This window comes from Varroa jacobsoni, unplaced genomic scaffold (assembly GCF_002532875.2).
Source record: "Varroa jacobsoni isolate VJ856 unplaced genomic scaffold, vjacob_1.0 scaffold_11, whole genome shotgun sequence".
NCBI classification, from domain to species: domain Eukaryota; kingdom Metazoa; phylum Arthropoda; class Arachnida; order Mesostigmata; family Varroidae; genus Varroa; species Varroa jacobsoni.
In genome coordinates, this window is record NW_019212913.1 from 130990 (window position 1) to 142688 (window position 11699).

Consider the following 11699-nt stretch of genomic DNA (forward strand, 5'->3'; position numbering starts at 1 on the left):
ATTTGTCATTGGCTCCTTAAATTGTTACGAGTTTCTTTAAAAGTGGCGTCCAATAGTTGATCAAAATGTCGCGTCTTATTATCTCTAACTATCAGCTATTTGACGACAATCAACCTATTATAAAACCTATTTCATCCTCGCACTAGAAAGAGCGCCACAAGGAATCACTTTGGAACATCGACTTGAGGCCCGAAATGTTTGTGTATTGATCCACCCAGACTGGTTCCGGTCAAAAGTCTTCCGTGCTACACAGCCACCGAAAGACGGCTTTCGCATCCGTGTCCACCGAACACCCTGGTGATTTCAGTTACTAATCTACTTTTCTCCTTATCATCCCTACGGTCGATTTATTTCCGTCGCGAACTTTCTTTTTACTAGTTGTAGTTACACCTTCAGCAACTATCCTAATGATGAAATACTATAAGATATCTAGGTTGTATGTATTAGAATAACGCATTGTCTTAATTACCAGCATATAATTAGAATAGTTTCAACCTTTTCCGGTTTGAACATTTTGCCATATCTCAAATATGAAGGACGTTTTATAGCAAAAGCAGCGATTGATTGATTTACTTCAGACCATCGTCTCGTTGGCTCGAGTGAATAGAATCAGATAGTCTGTGATCGGTGTCGATAGTCTCGTTGATGATATCTGCAAGTTCAGCGGAAAACACCTTCAACAAGCGAAAGCCAGCTAGCGATGTAGGTATATGATAGAAAACAACAATAATAATAGTTGCATCACACGGCTTGCTCTCCTTAGTATGGCAGATTGACTGTTTTGATGCAAGAATACTCAATACCGCGAAGTTGAGGCGCGCCTGGCTCGCAAGCAACATTTACAAAAACTTGTAAATGATGATAATATTATTATATAAATTACTGAGTGAATATATATTAAAGCTGATAACAATCACATAACACATACGTTTTCTAAATATCACGAGTGAACTAACATTTTATTGACAATTTTCCTGCCGCCATATTTGCGGTAATTGTTCAAATTATGGATATGTACTCTCTCAATGAATATTATATACAATGCGTCACAATAACGCACCGTATCTCTTATTTGGCCATATATTGCACGCGAAGTAGTGAGAATGCTAAAACAAGACTAAATCAGCTAAGTTGGCTATTCCCATGCAATGTGCATTATATTTTTATACACTGACCATAGCCCAGGCATGAACATACGAGGGCTTCTACCCATATATGAATTCCTACCTTTGACTTTACCTTAAACCCAAGGAAAAGATAACCCACTCACGCATTATTTAAAAGGGCTGCAATTCGAATAACAATTGAGATAGAATAGCTTTGTTTGTTGATATCATGTGATGATTCCTTGGCATTCGCCATTTGCTTAGCGGAAGGTCAGGCATTGGACCAGGCCTTAGCAGGAACGAGTTACGTAGTATATCTAGGAATCGAGATTAAAAATATCGATATAAGGTTATGAAGTTTCCTAAACTATACCGAACCACGGGACCTATCATTCGTTAATAAACGAAAAAGATGCCATGAATTGCTGATTTCTATAGCCAGACTCATCTGTCATAAGCGTGAATTTCGATTTTAACAATTGAAACAGTATCAGTGCAGTATCAAAATGGCATCAATTCCTGTCACTGCAACATTCAATGGTGCCTGGCCAAATTATGGAGCTTGACATAACGGGTTCATAATCGCCAGTACAAGGTAAGTCCCAAAGTTGAACTGCGACAACTTACGACCTTAGGGGGTTAATGCAGAATCATTACGTGTTGTTGAAACGTTCGATGTAGAACGCATCCCTGCGTATGTTTATAGCCTAATTTTAATCGAACATAGTTTTCCTATGAAATACATTGACGATATATGAGGGAAACGTACACTGGAATTGGGAACGTATACTACTGGGGTTATTTTGCGTTTTCTCGGGTTTTGAGCAAACTTACCCTTAAAAGGTCATTGCTTCTGGGTGTTGGTGCTTTTAAAACCATAATGCTATTCTAATCAGAGAGAGGAAGCACATAGGACTGCTTCGCATTAAAGAAGCGCAAACCTAAAATTTAAAAATGTAGGCTAAGAATCCCACAGTCTGTCACATGCTGGTTTCTTCTTTAACATGTTTTCGCTATTGACAACCTACGGTTCCTTCAACTAGAGGTTCTTCAATACCACTATCGTTACTAGGACCATGTCTCGTTTCTTGAAAATTTAACCTTCGTTGTAGGCCTTCACTGATGTTCATGCTGTCGAATACTATAAGTTAACGAAGAGTAATATTACCACGACTGATACGTCTGTTGTCGTACTAAAAATGATGATAATAATAACGGAATAATATATAATTTCTAATGATATTGAATAGCAAGTTTTTTTTAAGGCGATTAGAGGAAATGTACGATGAAACCGAAGCAACCCCTCGCCGAGTTTTGCAACGATGAAATCGAAGCAGACATAAGTGAACAAAGAAACGTCTTTATTTAATAGCCAATTATTACGAAAGTTGCTTCGTTGTTCTTTTTTAAGAGAGCGTCATGGCTGGAAAGCTTCAGTGCGTATCGAAACCATTAGAACTATTACACAAAATTGACTGTATATTACGTTGCTTTTATCTAAATGAATCGTATTGCATTTAAGATTATTGTCGAAATGTATATAAAGATTTGAACGAAAGGAACGACACATAGTGGGGTCGTCGTTCTGGTGTCGAACACTGAAATAAAAAAGAACTTGCGGAGCCCTTCAAGTGTACGCGATTTTTACACCTGATTTTTTTGAAGAAATTGATTTATTAATTTAAAGCAAAGAAAATTTCATCTTTTTAATACGTCGTTCCTAAGTAGAGCACGTAACGAATGAAGAGAATTCTAACAACTGTAACCTTCACGTTCAGAATTCAAATCTGCAGTACCTTTCGAGAATTTGGGGGTTTTCTCATCTATTTGCCAAGGGTTACAGCATTTAATTTTTAACATTATTTATAATGCAGATTTAAATGAGTCCCTGCTACATGAACAAAATGTTAGTGTTCCTTTAAAAGTTAGCCCTTTGCCTTTTCATGACTACTCCTAACCAGTCGCATGAGACATGACGTGTAGGATCGTCAGGCGTATTAAGATAGCTTAAGCCGATCATTGCATACGAAGTTCTTGCTTGAAATAGCTGAACGAAAGTAGAATAGGTAAGCAAATGAAAATTTCCTTTCAAATTTCGCTGTACTCTGTTTTGTTCAGGAGTCTGCACTGAGGTAGAATGTCATTCTAAGCAAACCCTTCCCAATTATCAAACGAAACCGTTGTTTTTTTTAATTCAAAGCTTTTTCATAACCATTTTATAGCTATAGATCGGATTGTCTGAATCTTTTAGGGGCTTTTGTTCGCGAAATTAAGTGTATTGAAAGGAAGCGGCTTGTTGGGCTGACTCTAACCCTACTTTACTTTTGCTTCTTCATCATGAACGTCTTGAATGTGGGCTCAGTGGTAGAATTTCGCAGTAAATGTCGAAATAATTCTCAGCAGTTATGCATAATAGCTGTTAGGCTGTTACAAGCGAACCCGGTGGGCTTAGCAGAGGAAGTTTGACCAGAAGATAATTCCATTTTCCGTAAACTTGCTAATAAAAACCAGTGTAGTTTACTCCAGGAAAAGTGGATTTTGAAAGAAACAAACTTAGTCTCAAAAATCAACATTCAGTTTTTTCCTCGAAGGCCACAGCGTTGCGGAAATTCATCTAGGGTCAGTAAGACGAAAAGACAAGGTGCATGAATAATGCAAACGTTTCGAGAATAGAATTATCGACCAGCAATAAGGGACACGGGCGACGAGTCTATCGTTACAATCGAGTAGACTTTTCATGAATCTAGAAATTACAATCTAAGAGCTCTCTGAGCACAAACAGACACTTCACATATGTTTAATAGAATTATAATCCAAATAAAGAAAATACGAAAACTGACTGAAATCAGCCCCTCGTAAACTAACTCCAGACTGCGGAAATGGTGCATTCTATGTACTATGTGCGAAATTTCCCTTAACAAAAAAAGCTTGTTTGCAGCACACGGTCGGCATGGACGAGGCACAACTCAACCTCTGCCGTTGACCGGAGAAAAATCACGGGACAGAATGGCGCAGTTCTGGAAAAATCGTGTACGGATTTCAGGTAATTTTGAATTTCCGCTTATAGTAACACTTGCAAAAAACAAGTGCAATCATGAGATACTCGTCGAAAATAACCATCAGTGACTGCAGCTGGCTATCCCAAGTTTCCGAAAAGACTCATAAACCGTTGCCATGCCAATCGAGTGCTTGCTTGACAGCGACGCCTAACTAACATCGCTATGCCTTAATTACTCCCTGGATTGAGCAAAGGATTACTCAACGTTGGCCCCAATTCGCCTATTCTCCCGGTTTAAATCCGTGTAATTACGGGGCTTTCCATTTACTGAAAAAAGCAAGTACATCCCACCTTACGTCGATCTAGTCTACTTCGGTCGTTATGCCCCAACTTACTTCGAGCCACCATAAATAAAATTACATATGCTAGGTCCAGAAGCCGCCAAATCGCTGAAACAAGCGCGTAAAGAACAGAAGAACGCGAAGCGCTTCTGGTTTGGAGTCTGCCGGATTCGCTTGCAGTAGTCTAATGCGTTAAATTTGATTTACTCATATAACCGTAGGACTGAATCATCGCTGATTTCGTTTTCTAACGTAACACTATTGCTTACTCGTTTGAATTATAGGGTTCTCTGTCTATGCTAATATATTTTGCAAGCAATGCCCAATGCCAGTGACATAAAACTCTAAAGATTTATTATACTTTTGTAAAGTTTTGCACCTCGCTGCAGTCTGAGAATGGTCAAGTAGTTATCAAGTGGTCAAGTATGTACCAGTAGTTTACGCGTTCATCTATTGTGTGCAAATGCTAGGCAATGCACGACCACTTTAACCAACCGCCGGGCCCTCCACTTACTTTTATAGAGACCTCGTAATATTTCGGTTGAATTATTACAGGTGTCGTTTTAACATCCTAGGCGACGTCAAGTTGCCGTTTACTGATCACAATCGTAACTGAAGCCGTTTTACCATGTTCATACCGCGACTTGGCGTGTCACGTTTTCGTAGCTCTGTGTTTTCAATGTTTTTCATTTTAGACACGAGTCGTCCGTGTTAAATTAGGCTAGGTACGATTGGCAGGAGGTATTCGCCTAAGTTATCTAAGCGCATACACATTATACTCATGCATACGAGCAAAGGCTATAGCGCTACGCAGTAGAACGATCCGCTATTGGGACTTGAACGAGAGGTATAGGTGTTTTAAGACATTAACACGTACACCTGTCCAAACAAATAATCCGAATATTCGAAACAACTAAAGGCAACGATAGGTTCACTTACATCACTGGTATGGAAGTCGATCCCTTTCTGGATTATATTGACACCCGGACGCTGACGGAGCTCTTCAAGCAGTTGGACAAGGTCCTCCTCATCTTCGAGAGAACCCATCGGATGATCAATGACGTATTGTTCTTGCTGTTGTTATATGGCAACACGCACAGCTGCCGAACCACCCCTAACACAGTTTGTCCATCGACCGCGTTAGGTGCTATCGTTGCACATACCCTACCTAAACACGATATCCGCTTGCGCACGTTTAGAAGCGAACTACATCTGTTTGCAGATTAATACAGATATACGGTGCAACACTATTCCATTAAATTGTTTTGCTTAGTTCGCATGTAGGTGCATATACACAGAGCTGTTTGTGTTGCTCTTCGTTTCGGCCAACGATATCGGGTCACATCTTCATACGCACATCTTTTTCATTGTCATGTACCGTGCGTATTGAACACGGAAAGGAGAGCCCGTGGTTATAAGGATCGCGAATATAAAATGAAGCGATAGAGCTCAAAATTCGATTAGAACGAAGACGACAGGTTCACGATGGCTATGATCATTTGCTTACGTTTATGCATGGGAATAAATGCGTGGTTTTACCGACGATGGTTCTGTCCTAGGTAAGAATGAGTGTTACTTGTAATGGCAGGTTTTTCATTTTTTTTTCCCTTCTTCTAAAAGCAACCTCAATCAGTCAATCAATCAAAGAAAAGGCACCTATTTGCTACAACACGCCAGCTTCGTTCCGTTAACAACTCCCTGTTTCTTCAGCTCGAGGAAATGTTCACGGAACCAAAAAACAGACGGAAAATCGAAAGCTGCATCAAAACAACGCTCCACTGTGGCCAGGCACGACGACAAGACTACTTTTAAGAGGTATTTGTTTGGCTGTCGGTCTATGTACGCGTGCGTGTGCTGTAACTAGGGGACTTCTCAGAACTTTTACAGCCTGCCAAAACGACTGTGACCACCGCTGGTTTTTCGTATGACTAGCCGTACAGTATAACAGATCTACTTTGCCCTGGCTGGTCCTTCCCTTTCTCAGCTATCTCCGCAGTACGAACACAGACCAAACATTACTCGTGCCGTTTGCGTGTACGTTTGTGTGAAAGGAGACGCCGCTGCCCTTAGTTGCGCAGCGGTCGCTAGCAGCAGGAACAATGAAAACCAACCCGATTACGCTACGATAGTAAACGCAACACCGCAGCAAACGGACACTTGCTTACATACATATACACAAACACTTATACATACATACACACGTAGATAGGGACCAGACAGCGCCGTTACGTACTGTGTGTGTCTATAGACGCGTGCTTACCGCGAACAAATTGGGGGCTGATTGGGAGAAGTGATAGATCGTAATAAAAATAGACATTGCAATAGCCTCCGAAGGTGTACAAAAGAGAGCGAGAAGTGGGAAGGCTTGCGCTAAGTGAATGGACCACGCGGACCTATAGCAACGGCTGTGCTAATGCCACATAGCTTTCCTATTGCCAGACCATAGCAGCAGACACTTATGGAACAAGCATCAAAATACAAGAAACATCTAATCAGTTCTGTCGGCTCGACACAGTGGTTTAGTGGTGGCAGCACCAGCGTCGCATGTTTTGGCCGGTGAACAGAGATGCGAACGTTATCGTAGATCTGAATAGCGTTGTTCGAGTTGTCGTATAATTCGAACACGCTCACATACAACTACACAAAGATAATATCGCCGAGGTAGTGTGGGGAGGCGGCAGCTAACCTAGCTCGATATTGATTTTTCCCTTGCTTTTCGTAAGAGAGGCTACTGAAACAAGATCGGCTTTTCAAACTTCAAATCTTCGAAAGGAGTCTTTATTAGTTCAAGTGCGATTGAATCTGACGGAGGGCGGGGTGATGTGCTGAAAGAAGAAAAATTGGTGCGCCGTTTTATTTGATGTCAACTTAATTAAAACAAATTACAAAGCCAGAATCCCTCGGGGTCGGAGTAGCGAAGTACTAGCATACGAGTGTAAGAGAAGATGAGCCTTTTCGGGGTAATCGTAGCAGGCCGTCTGGTAAGTTAGGCAACGTTTTTTTTTTTACATAGCCTCTTACCTTGGTATTGTTAGCAGTAGACGTAAATCATTTGACCTGTCACAAGAGAAGCAGCTTAATAGATGCGGTGCCTTTCACTGCTTGCTTGAAAAGTTTCGCAAGAAAGAAAAAGTTCTTATGGGAGCGAAACAATTCGACAAGCGAACTTCTGCTAACTATATAGTCGATCCATATTCAGGTTAAATTATTCTACGGTAGGGCAGTATAAAACGATCGATAAGTAAATCAAAGGGGCAAAATTTCTAGAAATTCGCAATACTGAGTCGAGATCTCCCATCTTATCTCGTGTATTGGGCCACATAATAACAAGCCAATTAATCATCGGGTCTGTGAATCTGCAGAAATAGATTATTAATGTCTAATATTCCCATATTGCAGTCGCATAGCCAAACAAGTGCTGCCATTAGCTAATCTACTAATGTAGAATAGTTTTAAAGCTTGAAGTGCGAACTCTAAACCACAAACCGTGACAAATATGAAATAGATTTATTTTTCATGCTTGCACGGATATTTTTGGGACTCTGAACTTCCCAAAGATCTTCTATCATTCTTTGTAAACAAAGTCACCGACAAAATAATTGAACATAAACCATAATAACCGGCTGTACGGAAACGAAAGCCTTTCAATTATAGCCTACTTAGGATGACGAATAATCTGAAGCAGATCGTTGTTGTAGTATACTCTTTATGCTTACGTAAATTATTCAGAAGCCCGAGAAAAGTATTTTTAGGCTGATGGCTTGCAGTAGTTAACGCCCTCCATGTATCAGTGCGTACATTTACGAGACCAATTAGTCTATCATGTCGTACTGATATGCAGGTCCAGACAGAATTCGAGTCGGTGGAGCCAAACAAATTTCTACTGAACATCGCAGAACCTTTAAAGGTCAACTATGTGACAGTCTTCATGACGGGTGTACAGCCCTTTCCGCAAGGGCTAGGAGCTACAGGTAGTTTTTTTCCAGATTTTAATTCTACCCTTTGATAATCAAACGTGATACAATTTCTGCAAACTATAATAATTAATATTATAGTTTCTCATGTTTGACATAACGACATAAAGAGCTTTATTCACGTGTGTTAAAAGGACACCAAAAAAAAACTACAGGCATAACTTCGGCTAGGTGATACTTTAACGATTGTCACAAAACTCATCTAACAAATAAATTTAAAATCTTATATATATATATATATAAAAAAAATATATATAAAAAAGTCAAAATCTTAAGAATTTGTTCCGAGAACCTTCATATATTAGCACAGACTAAATATGTAGCCCTGCTGAATGTGCCGAAACTTTTCCACTCAATACTGTTCTACAAAAAGGAAAAAAAGTTCCGAATTTGGAATAGAAGAAAAGGATATGAAGCATTGGCGCAATTCCAAAAACACCTTTGCAGGTACAGCCTTAGATTCGCAAAGTTTTTATGCGGTGTAATAATCACTGTTCTATATTTTTGTCCGTTCCAGTGTACTTCAACATACCAAATCCTGATGGTACAGGCAGTTGGCACTATCTAGGATACATCTGCAATGATAAACCGAGTGCCATCTTTAAGATAGGCAAAAGCCGGCAAGGTGAGTGTTGGAGACTGTGCTTGTGTATGACGTTCTTTACGTTCTCACTTTAAAACGGCATTTTTATGCTATGTTCTATAAATGGGGATAAAAACCACTACCATTACCGAACTGAACTGTGTTTATTATGAATAGCACATAACTGGGGCTGCAATTGTTAAAGGACTAAAAAGAACGACTTCAGATCATTGATAAGTAACAAACACAAACAACCATTGCTCGTTTTTTACATGATTTCCAGCATCTGGGGATACTCACGCGTTTTCCGGCCTAATGCATCAACATAATGTAGGTCAGATGGGCATTTCTGTGGAGAATCTAGCAGATATAAAGTTCATGGACTCGGGAGCCAACGCCCAGAAAGCTCAGGCATCGGTTGATACCTTTGCAGAATTTTCAAAGAAGATGCTAGAAAGTTTCTACAACTATGCGACTTCGTTCGCCGTACCTGGACAAGCAGGCGAACTGTTTTTCCCTGTTCGAACGCTCGAAGGTTGGTATACTAATTTCGAGCGAAAGCTTCAGCAAAATCCGAATTTTTGGAAACAGCAGCCGCAGTCAGCCTAGCAGGACATGATGGTAGCGGCAAACGTAGCGAAAACAACTCAAACCTTATTATCGTGTCAATATAGCCTACATTTTGAAATTTATAGGTCACGAAGCACAATGAAGTGCGCATCGTGCCTAAAGATAACCGCAAATTATGCTCACCTTTTGCTCCATTTACAATTCGATATGACCAAAAATCCCACACGGCGGATTTTCTATCAGAAAATTGTCGAAGAACATAATTTCGTTGCTACTCCTGAGCGAATACCTGTTTGTCACCCAATCTGACTATTGGATAGAGAGTGTTTGTATAAACACTTAGGCATTATAATTCCTTTTTAACAAAAACGGTTAAGTTCTCCGCTGGAGTAGATATTATGCCACCTCGACTGTACTCTCTGTATCGATGCCAGCAAATTTTGCTACATTGGAGCGAGAGATATTCACTAAGTAGATAAACTATGGTGTACCTGTTAGACTTTATAGCTACACTGTCGTAATACGTGATTTATCTATGGCTGCTAATCAACATCTGAAAGCATATAGTCGAAAAATTTATCAGTCCTTCAAACTTGGATTGCTGATTGTTAATGTTAATCGTCGTCTAGCTATTTTAGTTTCATCGGTAGTCGTAGTAATTCGACAGTGTTTAATACGGTCCCATTACTTTATCGTGAATAATTGAACCTCAAGTACCAACTTTTTTCCGTTGGGCGACACTGCTGAGCATGCCATGCGCCAATACTGCACCTGAAACCTACACGAAGTTAACTTTAACCTAATCAGCATCATACACCATGCTAGGCACAACAACGTGTGGTTAACTTTTCAACATTGAAGATTACTTGTACGTTACTGCTGAAAACTGCTTATGTATAAAACAACTTTCATGAAAAAGAGAAGCCGAACTTTTTTTTTAATTAACTGATGGATTTAAGCGTTGTGTGATTTAATCCTTCTATTTTTTGCGTATTACTTTGGTTACATGTGGACACTCATTAATTATGAATATAAATAATTTTCTCATTTGAAATATTTTGATCTCTTTAATTGAAAAAAAATACTAGTATATATATATATATATATTATCTAGCACTTTCTTCTATTCATGGTGTAAATAGCTGCGTGCATTACCCGAAATTTCTATATTTCTTCGGACGCTATTATATTAGAAATTGGATGGCTGCACAGACCAGAAATGATCATTCTTTCAGGGACTGACGGTTTCCCCACTGTAGAGCTAGGTATGTAAGTGCTATATGAATTGCGATTGGCGTCCACCCCGTTCAAGCAACCTGATAACGACTCACTAGTGTAATTAATATTACGGTTTATTATAAAGAAGACATAGCACATTGTATAAATCGAAATCTATGAGTACGTATATATATGTACTCATTTTCATCGACAATGTCTAGACAAAAACAGACTAATAATAAAAGAATCCCACTAATAAAAACGCTTGACTAATTGAGGTGTGATATAATTGGTGTCGCTTTATTTTTAGCTTAGTGACTGGTTCACAGTCGTCGGCTTGGGTCACTTGTAAAAGAGTATATATAATTTATCATCGTCATCATTGATGTTATTCATTCTGTTGTTATATTGTGGTTGTTTCTCAATCATATAATAATGGACATAGGCGATATATGCCGCACTTACACATTTGTATGTGTGTGTGTGTGTATATGTGTGTTTATGTAAAGTGCCCGGGTTGAGCCATAATCAAAAAACCGTGACAAGTTTTCTGCACTCATTTTTTTTAATCAGCTATAGACTCGAGTGAGCTAACTGCTCGATCAGCATTTTTGCTGTATTCATGCATGTATATGCGTGTATACATATATCCGGACATGTAAATGCCGGTTGTGTTTTCTCGTGCTTGTTGCTGTTGTTTTTACACCAGGCCTATGTGGAAAATGAGATCATCGAGTCTACCCAGGATAAAACAAACAGCATTCAGTATCTGTTCCGGGGCCTATTTATTTCAAGTAATCATCATTCTCTCGTCCAGCTATTCTTTTGTACCACCCTCCGACACATTTGTCCCCTTGCTCTTCACCTTTGCCTCAATACGCTTATACGGCCGGAATAAATAGCTTTATC

General features: G+C 39.5%; 2 protein-coding genes across 3 annotated transcripts in view; one reads left to right on the forward strand and one right to left on the reverse strand.

The window, feature by feature from the left end:
- Positions 1 to 6537, reverse strand: part of LOC111265870 (mitogen-activated protein kinase kinase kinase 7) — a 15970-nt gene extending 9433 nt beyond the window's left edge. Inside the window, exon 1 of one of the 2 annotated variants that reach the window (XM_022842972.2) lies at positions 5385 to 6537. In XM_022842972.2, coding sequence (XP_022698707.1) covers positions 5385 to 5492 — 108 coding nt within the window. In that variant the 5' untranslated portion in view covers positions 5493 to 6537. The remainder of the gene's footprint in view (positions 1 to 5384) is intronic. The other variant, XM_022842891.2, reaches the window with a different exon arrangement.
- Positions 6538 to 6955: 418 nt separating this feature from the next.
- Positions 6956 to 11079, forward strand: LOC111266016 (protein Hikeshi). Its single transcript, XM_022843163.2, has 4 exons — positions 6956 to 7426; positions 8287 to 8416; positions 8937 to 9044; positions 9286 to 11079. The coding sequence occupies exons 1-4, from the start codon at positions 7391 to 7393 to the stop codon at positions 9609 to 9611; spliced, it is 600 nt and encodes a 199-aa protein (XP_022698898.1). The 5' UTR covers positions 6956 to 7390; the 3' UTR covers positions 9612 to 11079.
- Positions 11080 to 11699: the final 620 nt, after the last annotated feature.

Coding starts and splice junctions, on each gene's coding strand:
- LOC111266016 (XM_022843163.2), top strand. CDS start 7,391: ATGAGCCTTTTCGGGGTAATCGTAGCAGGCCGTCTG. Junction 8,417..8,936: donor GCAAGGGCTAGGAGCTACAG/GTAGTTTTTTTC, acceptor TGTCCGTTCCAG/TGTACTTCAACATACCAAAT. Junction 9,045..9,285: donor GATAGGCAAAAGCCGGCAAG/GTGAGTGTTGGA, acceptor CATGATTTCCAG/CATCTGGGGATACTCACGCG.